At 46.4% G+C, this 15,019-nt stretch overlaps 1 protein-coding gene across 13 annotated transcripts in view; it reads left to right on the top strand.

The window, feature by feature from the left end:
* Plpp4 (phospholipid phosphatase 4) overlaps positions 1 to 15,019 on the top strand; it is a 355,511-nt gene that overhangs the window by 290,328 nt on the left and 50,164 nt on the right. For 12 of the 13 annotated variants that reach the window (XM_069988164.1, XM_069988163.1, XM_069988162.1 and 9 more), the window contains 2 exons: positions 214 to 322; positions 11,492 to 11,582. In XM_069988164.1, the coding sequence (XP_069844265.1) occupies positions 317 to 322; positions 11,492 to 11,582 (97 nt within the window). In that variant the 5' untranslated portion in view covers positions 214 to 316. Of the gene's footprint in view, positions 1 to 213; positions 323 to 11,491; positions 11,583 to 15,019 lie in introns of those variants that run through there. The other variant, XM_069988173.1, reaches the window with a different exon arrangement.

Genomic DNA, 15,019 nt, shown 5'->3' on the forward strand with positions numbered 1-15,019 from the left:
TTCTTAAGAGTCTCCCTCAAAGCCATTTCCTGACTCAGAGAACTGATCTTTGTTCTGAGTCCTTGTCATTCTGTAGATGGAATGGGCCCAGAAGCAGCAGCAGGGCGCCCACCCTGGAGGGCAGATGTGTTCCCTGTGGAGGGGTCTCCTTGGGTCAGCCCACCGCCACCCCTAGCACAATGCTCAGCTCTCATGATCTTTGCTTTGTTTCAGTTTTACAGAGTTTTTGGATCCATTCCAGCGAGTTATCCAGCCGGAAGAGATCTGGCTCTATAAAAATCCTTTGGTGCAATCAGACAACATACCAACTCGCCTCATGTTTGTAAGTACCATAATTTCATGGCTGATTTGACCCTTCTCCCAGGTATAAACCCAGTGGGCTTTCATCTTTGCTTTTCTAAAACCCCTGCTAAGATGGCAATCTGCTTGGAATAAAGAGAAGGTGGGTGGCCCGTCACATTCAAATTCAATTCTGAATTATGATGGCTGCTGTTTAGTCATGTGAGAAAACATAATTCCCCAAAACTTTGGAAAGAGAAGGGACTCATGTACCTGGGCTATGCCAAACTGCTTCTGAATATTTACAGTAAAAGAAAGAATAGAAAGCTGGGTGCTTGTGCCTCACACCTGTAACACTAACTACTCAGGCTGAGGTCTAAGGATTGCAGTTTCTAGCCAATCTGGGCAGGAAAGTCTGTGAGACATGTAACTCCAATTAACTACCAATAAAGTAGAGCTGGGAAGTAGAGCTGGGGCTCAAATGGTAGAGTGCTAACCTTGAGCAAAAAAGGCCAGGGACAGTGCCCAGGCCCTGAGTTCAAGCCCCAGAACTAGCAAACGCATATGCGTGTGCGTGCATGCGCGCATGCACATACACACACACACACACCAAGGCACACAGACACAGAAACACTAAAAAAAATGATAAGAATTTTATGCCCCTTGTTCCTGAGAATAAGTCTTGATTTTGCCAAACTTAGGTACCATAGGTAGTTCTGTTAACTACTTTTCTGGTTCTAGCTGGTCAGTTGTTGACTACCAATAAGATTAGCCCTTGAATGGTGTCTTGTGTCTCTCTTCAAGAAATGAACAAACAAACAAGCTGGTGGGGATAGCAGGATTATATTTCTACCTGCCCGTCCTGGCTGACACTGGAAACATTTTACCCTTCACTTCCTCAGTGTGCTAAGAGCAGGAGCAAGGACAGTCTCACTTGGTTCCACTCCATCTCGGTAAAGAAGGTGTCATGATTGTCCATACATTGCAGGTATAGATCTTCAACCCAAGGAAGGTGTCATGATTGTCCATACATTGCAGGTATAGATCTTCAACCCAAGGATGAGGGAACTTCCCACGAGATATGACATCTAGTGAGGAGCAGTACTGTACCCAGGCCACCAGCGTGGAGTGCTGTCACTATCTAGTCTTCTCTATGAACTGTCCCTGTAGGCAAGAAGCAGAGTGTCCACAGCCACTTCCAGATGTGAATTAACCCCAGGAGAATTGCCGTCAACCCCTTCCATAGCACAGGAAATATTTAAGCTCCCAGTGCTGTGGAGCCATAATGTATCATTTGGATGGCCAGGCTTGAAGGTCATTCCTCCTGACCTGTCATTGTGTCTGGGCCTCTGGGAACTGAGATGAAATTTCGAGAACTTTCATAGAACACACGCAGGTAAATTTTGCATTTTGAATGAAATTCCTCTAGTTTTTAGGTGGGAAATCTTATTAGCTAATGATGATTGAAAAGATTTCTGTATCTGCAAACTCCAGGATGCCTGGAACATCGCAGGAACACCGAAATAGTCTTACACTTGCTTTTAATAACTACAGAAACTAGGTTTCTGTCAGTCTCAGGGAAACTGAAATATTTACCATATCAGATACTGGAGTATTGCAATAAAACATTTTCACTTCTGGACAAATTCAAATGTCCTATAACTCCTGGAGATGAAGGAATGAATCAGTGTGTGTCTAATGATTTTATGGCTGTAACAGGAAGAGGCATCTATTTGTCCCTTACTCTCATTCTTCATAAGAATTTACATCTTGTATGTTGTATAATACAATTTGGAGATGAGTGTTTATACAGGATAGGGTGAGAAAATTTGTGACTGTGCCCTAGATTTATGAACAATGGGTTGTTTTGAAGACTAGAGACAAGTGCCACAAATATCCTGGCTACAGACACAAATAGGATGGACCATTTTGCATATTGGCAGAAGCAGGAAAGAGGCAGCCAAGAAAGCTGTTCAGTGGGGGTCATGCTCAAAGAGGAGAGGGGCACTCCGTCATACACACTGATTTGTGACCGCTCATTTCCCAGTGACATAAGTTCAGTCTTATACTTTGTTAGTAGTAGTTTGGTCTGGAGATTTTGTGAGGCTGCATCATAAAACCAGGAAACCCCATGGCTACACTTTACAATATCTGCAACCCCAAGATGAAAAATATTTTGTCATGCCATGAATTCCATTTGTTTTCCTGGATTTTATTAAGGATTTAATATAAGGTAGTGTTTGTCACCGTTTGAACATCTAATTCCTTCCAGTATTTGTAGAAGAGTGTTAAGTGGAGAAGATATGTTTGACTGATATTTAAAATAACTTGATAATACTTTTTATTATCTTTAAGTAGTTGTATAAAGGAGTTGCCACTCACCAGAGCAGGTTTTGACTACAGTGCATCTTGACCATTCTCACCCACCCTTCCCAACCCATCCCTTCCCTTATCTTAATTTTAGGTTATGTATTGAATTTTTTTGCCATTGAACAAAGCAGTTTATGTGCACAATGCATCTTGATCTGTGTCCTCGCTTCCACATCTTCACCCCAATTCGACCCATCACTTCCCTTACATTTCTCAATTCCATGGTATAAACAATGAGTTATTGCCTGCTGTCCCTCACTCCCCTCCTTCAATCTTTTACCCCTCTCCTCTTGGCCCCACCTTCCCTCTTGGCAAGTACCCATTTCCTACTACTTATTTTTATTGGGCTTTGATCTTTTAAAAGAATCGTTCTATTTGTGCTCTCTCCATAGAATCTATTACCCTTCAGTTAATTCATTTGGAACCCCTTGTACCACCCAGTGTGTTTACTTGTAGATTTATAGGCACATTCCGGCTGACACAAATGAGGGAAATCAGGCACCCTGTGTTACTCTGGGTCTGGCTTACTTCATTTGATTTCTTTTGAAAGCTCAAGTTTCATTATTTAATACATATGCAAAATCCTGGGTCTCTTTTACTTTGGGTTGGAATGCTTTCATCTAAAGGTAAATTTCCTAACTCTTAAGATTTTTTTTTTAAAGGAAACCAGTATTGGCCCAGATGTTTCTTTATTAGGTAATTAGTACTTCTGGGGTTATGGCTCTGTGTGTGTGTGTGTGTGTGTGTGTGTGTGTGTGTGTGTTAGAGGAGTCAGTTGGTCACATGTAATAAGAAAACTAACAGAATAATGGCCAAGCGATTGAGTTATGTGTGGTTACATAAAGAGTGGATGTTAATGATATCACCAGCAGGTCTCTCTGTCTGTGACCCCCTCTCAACATGAAAGCTAGGCATGGGGGGACTGTGTGATTTCCAGAGTTTGTTTCCCTCCTGATGTTTCAGTGTTCCCTCACCAGAGAGGCTGGCAGAGAGTTCTTGTCAGAGGTACTTGAGTCTTAACATTTCCTGGCAATCTTCACTCAGCTATCCTTACAGAAGGTTCTCATTCAGAAGGGGTCGTGGTTCCTTGTGAGTGTGTGGTCTTTATCAGAGCATGTCTGGAATGCCTACTTGTTGGGTTAGGACAACTTAGTTGGTATTGGCTGTTGTTGTTTTACTATATTCTTTGTTAGCATCTATAGTAGTTTTCTCTTTGTACATTCAGAAGTGCTCCAGGGAGATTATTTTGGGTGAGAAAAGCCAAAGGAGCTGGAGGTTGTGGGAAGTTGAATCAGGCATGAAGTACACCCTCGGGGACAGTACAGGCCTGGGGGAAAGATGGCCTAATACAAATTAAAACAAGCGGATGCGGTGGCATGGGAAAACTTCCAGAGGTGTCATTATCCCCATAACAATCACCACCATCACCATCAGCACCATCACCAGCTTCATCCTCATCTTCACCGTCACTTTCATTTTTATCACTGTCGCCAGCATGAACGACTGAAGCAGCCAACACTTCCCGAGGACAGGACTACGCTCATCCTGTGACAAGCAGCATCTCAGCTCATGGTCCTCAGCATTCAGGGAAGTCAGCACTTTGCATGACTCCATCATTTCGGGATGAAAATGACTTGTCCAAGGCAGGTCTTGTCCTCAGCTGCAATGGCTGGACCAGACCCAAGGGGCTTCCAGAACGCAGGCCCTTCGCCTGGAGCCCAGATGCCGTGTTGTCTCCCTGGGGACTGGTAGAGGTGGTAGCCTGTCACACACAGGAGAGCAGCTGTGCAAAGGATAGGCGTGGGTGAACAGGAGCACTTTGGACTTGGTAAATAGGAGTCTTTGTAATTATCTGTGGGGTAAAGAGGCAGAGGAAGTGGAGCTCAAACCAGGCTGTGGGAAGCTTCGGGTTAATCACTGTGCAGGTCCGGGGACAGTTATAGTGAGCACACGGATACAAGTGCAAGGCATACAGCTCAGTACCGCGGGGAAACCTTTGAAGAACAGATGAGTGGGGGCTTGAAGCATGAAGGGGTAGTCACAGATTTTCTTCATTTTATTTAAAGAAAACGTCCACTGGAGACCTGCCCTTTGCCTTTGTCTCTTTAGACTCTGGCCAAAATTATGCCAGATTTCATCTCTCAGAATCTTTCTGACACTGTATTGATTTGCTAGCAGGTTTTATTTATTTATTTTTTAACTTCAGGGATGGAATGCATCCAAAGAAGACAGAAATAGTTCCTTGGGAAGGTTGGAAGGAAGAGAGACAAAACTAGCTTGTGCGAGACAATTTAATGGGATGGGTCTTTTGAAGTCTCTGACAGTTCTTTTTGTGTGTGCGTGAGGGATGTGATTGCTTACTCACAGAAGACCTTCTCCAGGCATATCTGTCCTGAAGTTGTCTTTGTTTTATTGTAAAGTTACTGTACAGAGGGGTTACAGTGACATGAGTAAGGTAATGAGTCCATTGCCTATCAAGCATTGTTACCCCCTCCTTTGTTTGTCCCCTACCATCCTTTCCCTCCCCAACTCCTCCCTCTTCTCCCCACCTCGAAGTTGTAAAGTTCATTTTCAACATAGTGTCTTGTACATCTCATTGTTTACACTGGGTCAACCTGTGTCCTTGTTTCAGCCTGAAGTTGTCTTTATGATCCCTTTGTAGGACACTTTCCTGTCAGGTTACCAGAAATATAGTGATGTTGGCCCTATGCGTTGTCTGATGGGGGTGTGTCTCGGTGACAAGCTCTTGTCCAGGGAACATCCTGACATGGGGGCTGCCCTGATTTTGACCTGATCCTTTCTGGTGGTTGGAGTCCCTTCACCCCTCACATCATCTCTCCCAAACATGGTGCTCAGAGTCTCATCATGTTCCAGAAGCATCCAGACAGTGTGTCCCCACATGCGCATTTTGTAGATGGAGCAGGGCTCGGGGGTTGTGGGAACACCCTGTGTGGATTTCACTGGTGGATCTACTTGGAGATGTTTCTGATCACTTAGGGAAGAGGCACAGCATCTTAAAGATCTAAGATCTAAGATCAGATGGAAGGACACAGGATCAAAGGTGCTTTACTGCCACGTGTCTCAAGTCAGGATCCTCATTCCCTGTGTTGAGATATTTTGAGTATTGGTTAACATTCTTTTCTGGGATACGATGAAATAATAAACATCAGCTGGCGTTTACCCAATGTGCCAGCTCTCTGTTTGGCTCTGATGGTTGTCAGTGCTGGGAGTTCCAGAGTGGCTACCAAAGAGCAACTCCCAATATGGCCGGTTGGGAAAATCCTCCGTCCTCTTGGAGACTGCCTCACTTTCCTTCTCTGTACGTGTGGGCTTCCATATCCATATCACACCCCTCTCTGGGTGTGGACAGCATCCTGCAAGATGATACACATGTAACACTTTCCTCAGGGTGTGGCACTTAAGTGCATTCAGTAACAATGTGTCAGATCCTAGTGACAGCAGTGAATTCACTGTGGCTGTGACTGTACCCATTTTGTAGATGTTGAAACTGGGAATCAGAGATTCAGTGAGATGCTCACTGAGGTGGTAAGTGGCAAAGCTGGAGCTTTAGCCCATTTCTTCTTCAGGGTCTCCCGCATCTTTTCTTCTAAGAGTTCAGCTCTGCAGCCAGTGGAATGGACACCCAGTAAACCAGCCAGGAATTGAGTGGTCCTTCATGATCAAGATTATTGTCTCATTATGTGTGCACTCAGTCTTTTGCAGAACGCTCTTTCCCAGCCTCTTCCCCCATCTGTATAATGAAGCTGTTGGCCAAAAGTGATCCTGAGATTCATGATGACAGCCCAGGATTACGGCAGCCTAATACAGGGTTCCTGGTCCCAATAGCCGTGGGACCAGTTCGCTTTTCTCTCTGGACTTTAGATCTGTGATCTGTACCATGGGTACTGTTTCCCGCAGAGTACTTAGAAGATTTAACATGTGGGAGGAAACCCCTGACACACTGTAGGTGCTGGATTCAGACCAGTTCCTCCCAGTACCCAGTGGTGATCACTTCAGTAACTACATCTGAGTGCTTATCCAAGTCTGGAGAAACATTTATTATGGTTAAGTCTTAACTTTCTAGGGTGGAAACTGCTATAATTGTGGTTACAGGAGTGGAAATGACTTTAAGAGCCAAGTAGCAAAACCTTGTCTTAGTACTTATTCATTGTGTGTCTTTCAGTATGTTGCTTAACTTCTCTGTGTCTTTGCCTTCTATCTATTAAATAGGACCATGCTGGTGAGGTTAATGGAATTAATTTATGCAAAGTGCCTGGAATACACATACCATGGCCTTCTTAAGGCCTCAGTCCCTGCTAGCTTTCGTCATCCTAATCTAGGAATGTCTGTCTGGTCAGCAGCCCTGCCTGTGACACGTGAGCAGAAGCCAACTCACAGGTGCTGCTGCCTGGCACCCCAGAGTTTGGGAGAGTTGTGGTTCTCTCAGTCCCACTTTACAAGCACCCCCCATCCTCTTCCTACCCTGGCTTTCATCCCAGGAATTGTGCACTGTTTTGTATTTATAGAAACATTAGGAGCAGAAACAATCTCAGGGAAAGGAGGAGCAAAGCCCCCTGCACTTGCCCAGGTCTGCCTTCCTCTGCCAGGCGGGCACTGGGGACAGAACCGCAGCAGCTTCAGGCCTGAGGAGGAAGCCAGAGGGTGTGCACAGTGTGACTCTCCCTGGCTTGCTGAGTCTGCGAAGGTGTGCACAGTGTGACTCTCCCTGGCTTGCTGAGTCTGCGAAGTTGTGCACAGTGTGACTCTCCCTGGCTTGCTGAGTCTGCGAAGGTGTGCACAGTGTGACTCTCCCTGGCTTGCTGAGTCTGTGAAGGTGTGCACAGTGTGACTCCCTGGCTTGCTACATCTGGAAGGTGTGCACAGGTGTGTATTTCTCTGGTTTGTTGAGTCAAGGAAGGTGTGCACAAGTGTGATTGGTTTGCTGAGTCAGGGAAGGTATGCACAGGTGTGACTGGTTTGCTGAGTCGGGAGGTGTGCACAGGTGTGACTGGTTTGCTGAGTCAGGAAAGGTATGCGCAGGTATGGCTGGTTTGTTGAGTCAGGGAAGGTGCGCACAGGTGTGACCCTGGTTTGCTGAGTCAGGGGAGGTGTGCACAGGTGTGACTGGTTTGCTGAGTCAGGGAAGGTGTGCACAGGTCTGACTCTGGTTTGCTGAGTCAGGGAAGGTGTGTACAGGTGTGACTGGTTTGCTGAGTCAGGGGAGGTGTGCACTGGTGTGGCTGGTTTGCTGAGTCAGGAAAGGTATGCGCAGGTATGGCTGGTTTGTTGAGTCAGGGAAGGTGCGCACAGGTGTGACCCTGGTTTGCTGAGTCAGGGAAGGTGTGCACAGGTGTGGCTGGTTTGTTGAGTCAGGGAAGGTGTGCACAGGTGTGACTCTGGTTTGCTGAGTCAGGGGAGGTGTGCACAGGTTTGCTGAATCAGGGAAGGTGTGCACAGGTGTGGCTGGTTTGTTGAGTCAGGGAAGGTGTGCACAGGTGTGGCTGGTTTGTTAAGTCAGGGAAGGTGTGCACAGGTGTGACTGGTTTGTTGAGTCAGGGAAGGTGTGCACAGGTGTGGCTGGTTTGTTGAGTCAGGGAAGGTGTGCACAGGTGTGACTCTGGTTTGCTGAGTCAGGGGAGGTATGCACAGGTTTGCTGAGTCAGGGAAGGTGTACACAGGTTTGCTGAGTCAGGGAAGGTGTGCACAGGTGTGACTGGTTTGCTGAGTCAGGGAAGGTGTGCACAGGTGTGACTCTGGTTTGCTGAGTCAGGGGAGGTGTGCACACTTGTGACTCTGGTTTGCTGAGTCAGGGGAGGTGTGTGCACAGGTGTGGCTGGTTTGCTGAGTGTGGGGAAGGTGTGCACAGGTGTGACTGGTTTGCTGAGTCAGGGAAGGTGTGCACACATGTGACTCTGGTTTGCTGAGTCAGGGGAAGTGTGCACAGGTGTGGCTGGTTTGCTGAGTGTGGGGAAGGTGAGCACAGGTGTGTTCTCCCCTGGCTTGCTGAAGCAGGTAGGTGCACAGGTGCGATTCTCCGTGGCTTGGTGCAGGTGAAGACGTGCTGGTTCTTCCACGTTTACCCAGATCAGAGCTGCGTGTGCCTCAGTAACAAGCTGTACCCATAACATATTGGCTTCTTTGCTCATTTCTCAATTCCAACTGCTAGTTGAAGGAATTAGTCACATGGATAGATGCTAAATGTAAGTATGCCTCTCTTCATTCTCACTGTGCTCTGAGCTATCCTGAGGATATAGGAGATGTGTGCTTTGAAGAAGCCGTGGGGCCTGGCTGTTGTGAGGAGGAGACAGTGTGTCCCACAGTGCTGCACAGATGCTTCTCTTGCAGGGCCTAGCGTGGAGCTGCACACTCCCTCTGAAGGCTGCGACTCCTTTGCCTGCGGAGCTCTTGCAGCAGGGAGCTTCTGCCATTCCGGGTGCTTAGTTCTGGCTCGGGAAGCAGTTGGGTGCAGAAAAGATACTGAAAGGCATTTACCTAGGAAAGTTGTGAAGTGGGTTATAGTAAGTCCAATTGTGTGTGTGTGTTCACTTAGCAACAGATAAACTGAGGCTCAGAGTTGCGTTGAATGTCCATGGCTATGGAGCCCCCAGCTGGCCATCTCTTGGTGGCTAGATGACTTCTCAGCCCCCCCCCTCCCCGGGTCTGTTTGTCCACAGATCTCCAACCTGGTGCCTCATCTCCCACGTAGACTGTGCCATTCTAGTCTTTGACAATCTTTGGGGACATTGTGGGAAACTCTTCCCCACTCATAATTTGTGTGGGGTTTTAATTCTGTCCAGAAGCAAATTGGAGTCTCCCGGCTGGCATTGTCTTGTGACGTTTTCTCCTATTCTCTTAGTCTCCTGTGTAAGGTTTGACTTGGCGAGGATATTACCAAGTCACTCACTAACAAAGCTGTCTTAGAAGATGCTTGTTAAAAACGTGGACTAGCCACATACATATATTAACCAGCCTTGCAGTTAGGCAGGTGTGAGACTCATCCAAGATCACTCACTTGCTGGAACTGCTCCTTGGATGAATACTGCTTTGGCAGCAGCCCTGGGAAGCTTCCAGGCCTTGTCGGTGTCAGCTCCAAGTCTCCTTTACACACCTGCTCTACACCGGTGTCACAGGCATCTGCATGACCTTTGTGGTGACAAGGTTTCTTTGACTTTCAAACAACCTCTGTCATTCATAGTCCGAGCTCATTGCAGGGATCCTGTAGCTAGTTATGCCACTCGCCATCCCAGGGCAGTAACAAGTGAAGGATAAGTGACCCCAGAAGACAGGCATCAAGCAGGAATCTCCCAAAGTGCTTGAGCTTAGTTAGTCTGGAGGTAGTGTGTAGAGCACTCTCAAAGTATTTTGAGAGATTGTGGTCTTTTGGATGAATTCTCTCTCTCTCTGTCTCTGTCTCTGTCTCTGTCTCTGTCTCTGTCTCTGTCTCTGTCTCTGTCTCTGTCTCTGTCTCTGTCTCTGTCTCTGTCTCTCTCTGTCTCTCTCTCTCTCTCTCTCTCTCTCTCTCTCTCTCTCTCTCTCTCTCTCTCTCTCTCTCTCTCTCTCTCTCTCTCTCTCTCTCTCTCTTCCAGTCCTGGGGCTTAAACTTAGCTCGCTGAGCTTCTTTTGCTCAATTCCAGTGCTCTACCACTTCAGTCGCAGCACCACTTCTGTTTTTGTTTCTGAGTAGTTTATTGGAGATAAGAGTCTCATGGACCTTTCTGCCTGGGCTGGCTTCAAACTGATTCTCAGATCTGAGTAACTAGGATTCTAGGCAGGAGCTACCAGTGCTCGGCATGAGTTTTTCTTTTTCTTTTTATAAAAGAGCATCTTCTGGTCATGACTGTCCCACTAGGAAGCCCCTCACCCCGACAACACACGACATCTCCCTTGAACATAGATACAGATTTCCAAATCGTATTGGTCCCCAGTTGTCCTCCTCACACCCCTGGTTTATTCATGGACGTGTTGGATATGATACTGTGATACTGTGATCCCGAAAAGTTCCTCATAGGGAAGTAATGTAAATGATTTTTGTGCGAGTATTCTGGAATGTTCCAAAGCAATCTACTAAGTATGGGAAACTGGATTCAAGAGACTCCATAGGGGAGGTAGAAACCCTGGCCTTTGAAGCCTGCCCTTGCTGCTCACCAGCTGTGTGCCCTCATACACAGCATTTAATCCTTGAGCCCAGAAACGTTGGTCACGGGGCCATCACTAGCACTTAAGAGGGTCCTGGAATCATGGGACTGCGCACAGACCCTGCCTCATGGTAGGTCTTGCAGTGCGTTGAGTCTTGGTTGCCTCTGGGGCCCTCTAGGTTGATGACGCATGTGTTGAATATAGGTGTGGAGGAAGGGACTTGGAAAAGGGAGAGGAAGGGTACTATGCAAAAGGGCTAAGCTTTAAGTGTGCAGGGAAAATGGATATTCTACAGAAGAATACCAAAAGGGAATGAATTGACTGCCTCTGAGCAGGCCCCACACCACCATGTTGCCAGAGAGATGGGAAGGAGAAGCCCACAGCTCCCCAACCTTCCACTATGGAGAAAAAGAGGGGTGTTCCTGGCACTGATCACCCATCACAGACTACTCTTTTCTGTTTAAAAAGCCACCACTTTAAGTGTGGCTCCCAGCAATTAGAAATCCATTCTAGCCTATAATCAGACCTTTGGTTTACTGTGTATTCTCTAAATATAGACAAATCATGCGCCTTTGTTTGAGGTCAGGAGTTTAGTGTGAGCGTCCTGTGAGTGAGTGGAAATGAAGCTAACTCCAACTAATTATCAATCAGCCCTTCTGAATGCAAACCGACATCCTCATAAAGGATTGTTTGTTATTTCTTCTAGGCAATTTCTTTCCTCACACCCTTGGCTGTTATTTGTGTGGTGAAAATCATCCGACGAACAGACAAGACTGAAATTAAGGAAGCCTTCTTAGGTAGAGTATTCAGTTCTTGTTTTAAGGGAAGGGGATGAATTTGATGAGATCATCACATTTTAAAAGTTAAAGTTGCAACCTACCCAACTGAGTCTTCATGCAATCAGATTCAGCTCAGGAGAAATAAGACAGGATATGCTTTATTCTTATTTTTGGATGTTTGTATTATCTTTAAGTAGATGTACAAAGCAGTTGCCACTCACCAAAACAATTTATGAATATAGTACCTCTTGATCAGTATCACCCTCTTCAACGTTCTCACCCATCCCTCCCAATCCACCCCTTCTCTTACTTAATTTTGGGTTATCTATTGAATTTTTTGCCTTTTAACAAAGCAGTATGTGTACAATGAATCTTGATTTGTGTTATCACTTCAACATCTTCACTCCCCTTCGACTCTCCCCTCCCCTTGTATTTCTCAATTCTATGGTATATACAATGAACTTTAAAGCCAAAGAGCCAGTTAGGCAATTAGTTTGTAAGTAGGGATAGTTCAGAGGGGCCTCATGGTTGCTGTCCTTGGTGCTGACTGCTGAAATGGCACGGCATCAGAAATCTGGGTTGCTTAGCCACACAGGCAGGGCGCCTCTTGGCTCAGACAAAGCCAAGTTGAAATTCTGCCCAGTCTTATGTATTTATGTATAATAGGCCCCATACTCTAGGCCTATTCAGGAAGGAAGTAAAAACAAGTATTAACTAAAACAGATATGGAAAGCAAGGCCTGTAACTCAACCTTCACCTTGGAGAATGCTTCGGCAGTTAAGCAACTGCTGTTAGGTGAAGAATGCTTCCGTCTTTGTCATTGATTGTAACACTATGTTTATAAATTATCCCTGTGCCCAGCCAGGTTGGCATGTGACACAAGTGTGACATTTGGGAATTGAATGTTTCTCTGGTCTGAATAGTAATCAAATGCTACTTTAAGTGACAGGTATGAGATATAGCTAATAATATTTGACTTGTTTGGCATACACTAACCTGTAGCTCAATTTTTAGTTCTTTGGTCCTGAGGAAAATTGAATTAAGTTGATGGTTTTGTTGACACTGCATATTAAAGTTATCCCAATCTTTGCCTTTAAATTTGTGTTTGGTATGTAGTATGGATTTTGCCTTCTAGTGTGATAATAAATTTGTAAAAAAAAAAAAAAAAAAGATTTCTTACCAAAGGATATGTTTGTTAATTATGGAGCTTGAGAGAAATGCAAACAGAGCCAAATACAGTCATTTCTTTTCTTGGTGAAGGAACAAGTGTGACTTTCAATCAAGGAGAAGTAGAAGAGTTGAGGGCTGGTTTTATATAACCAGGCTTTAGTTAGGCCCTGTCTACTTGAAAAGAACAGCAAGACAGTGTCCTTCTCAAATTAGCTCAAATAAATTAGTGGCTTCATTACGGGGCTAAAATAAGAAATCTCACAGACTCCAAGAAGAGGAGGGGAAGAGAACACAACCGAGGTGCTTGCGGGGGAGGGGGGATTGGGGGAATGCGGTGGGAAGCTGGGACAGGAGGGGAAAGGACAGCCCTTCCTCTCATGACCAGCTCTGCCTGAAAGATTCCTTTATTTCCTTTCCCACTCCCTGCTCACAGCCATACCTGGGTTACATCGCTGCTCCCCCAGCCCTGTGGTGAGTGTGAGTCTTGGGTTCACGTGGTGAACCACAGCCAACCACTGGTTTTACCTTGTTTCTTGGCTCAGGCTTTCTGGAGAGAGATTCTGATTCAACTCATTTCTCCAGATTGATTACAAAATCGTCAGTCTGAGAACAGCCTGGGGTGGCCCTCCTTCAAGTTGGTGTATACCGCACCCCCCCTCCCCAATGTCTTAGAGTTTGGTCATGTGGCCTTGGTCTCTTCACCTGAATGGGAGAAAGACCAGTGTCTCTATGAAGAGTACTGATACCTTCTAACTCTGGGCTCCAGGGGTCAGGCAGTGTGTGGACAGGGGTCACAATGGTCCCCCCAAATGTCCAGTTAGACAGCCTCTTATTTAGCTTGGAAGTCACTGGGCTTCCCTCTTTCTCCCAGTTGCTCTCTCGGCACAGTCCTGAGATAAATGGTAGTGGGGAAGAGCTGTCTCTCGTAGCGGTGGCAATAATTTCCTGCTGGCTTTCAGAGCTGGGTGGTTGCAGTGGCCATAAGTAGCTCCCAGTTACCTTCTGCAGATGTTTTCATTCTCAGCTAAATCTCCCTTAAGGTGACGTCTCAAAATTGTTCAGCGTCTTCTGCCTCCTGTATGCTCACTGAGAAGGCAGAATTATTGGATGTTTGCTGGCTGAAATAAATGAGCACTTGTCCTGTAAAAATGACGGAGGGCCCTCATTGCGCATGAGTTTTACAACAATCATTCCTTTTCGGAAGTCTTGGAAGTAAGAGGTGGAAGTAAGAATGACCTTTAAAACCAAAGACAGAAACATTGGGGTTGTCTGAGAGAGGGGCTTCTTCTGTGGGATCCTGCCTTACTCAGGTGTCTTCAGTATACTTCAACCCAAGCTCTTCAACATGAGCCCCAAGGACTCCCCTTCACTGCATACACGCAGTGGACCCATCTGGCCATCTGGTGCTGGGGGAGATGGCAGCCTTTGCCGTGTGGCATCGGGCTGGTAGCTGTTTAGGCTGAAGCACAGCCAGAACTTCGTCATGATCCTGCTATCTCTGCAGCAGGATCACCCAATCACCTGCAATGCTTCTTTCTATCCAGTGGTGCTCTCAGTATGAGAGCTCTTCACCAACCAATCCACAGGATGCATTGCTTTGAATTTGATAGCCTGCTCTGGCTCTCAGATGGTTCTGTCAAACTCACAATGTTAAGAGTCGGTCAACATTAACAGTATCAGTACCATGCATTGTTCTGCTTGTCCAGCCTGTCAGGCAACTGCTCTAAGCCCAGCTGTCTGTGAATGGTATTGCGAGAGGTTCCTGAGTTGGTTCCTGTGGATTGGGCTGTTGCGATGAAAATATGAATCAGCTCTGTACTTTCAGCATGCTGAACCAACCCTGCCACAAATTGCCACCGATCCCAAGTCCCTTCCTTCTCTGTCACCTCCAGCTGTTTAGAGGAGCTGTTGGTGGTGTCACAGCCCGCATGTTCTCTAGTTCAGCTACATCAGGCTTTTTGAGTAACTGCTCTGTGCTGTGAGGCTGATCAGGCGCAGCGTGTGGGGGAGTAAATGGGGTTGTGGATCAGTGTAGCTGGGTAGGAAGATTTATTGTGGGGCCCTGGGACATGCCAGTGATGGTGTGTGGTGGAGAGCTCATCTGTGCTCCAAACGGGGCAAGACTGAGTTTGGCCACACTGGGACAGCCAGCCAGCAGGGATCCTGCTGCCGTGGGCCAACACCAACAGGGAAAGACCCCAGTTGTTCCCTTCCCATTTCACAGGCTGTTCATTGTTTTGGCTCCAGGACAGAATACAACCATTATAACCTTAGGAGTTGTCTCT

This window comes from Dipodomys merriami, unplaced genomic scaffold (genome assembly GCF_024711535.1).
Source record: "Dipodomys merriami isolate MVZ:Mamm:240054 unplaced genomic scaffold, mDipMer1.0.p SCAF_35, whole genome shotgun sequence".
Lineage (NCBI taxonomy): Eukaryota > Metazoa > Chordata > Mammalia > Rodentia > Heteromyidae > Dipodomys > Dipodomys merriami.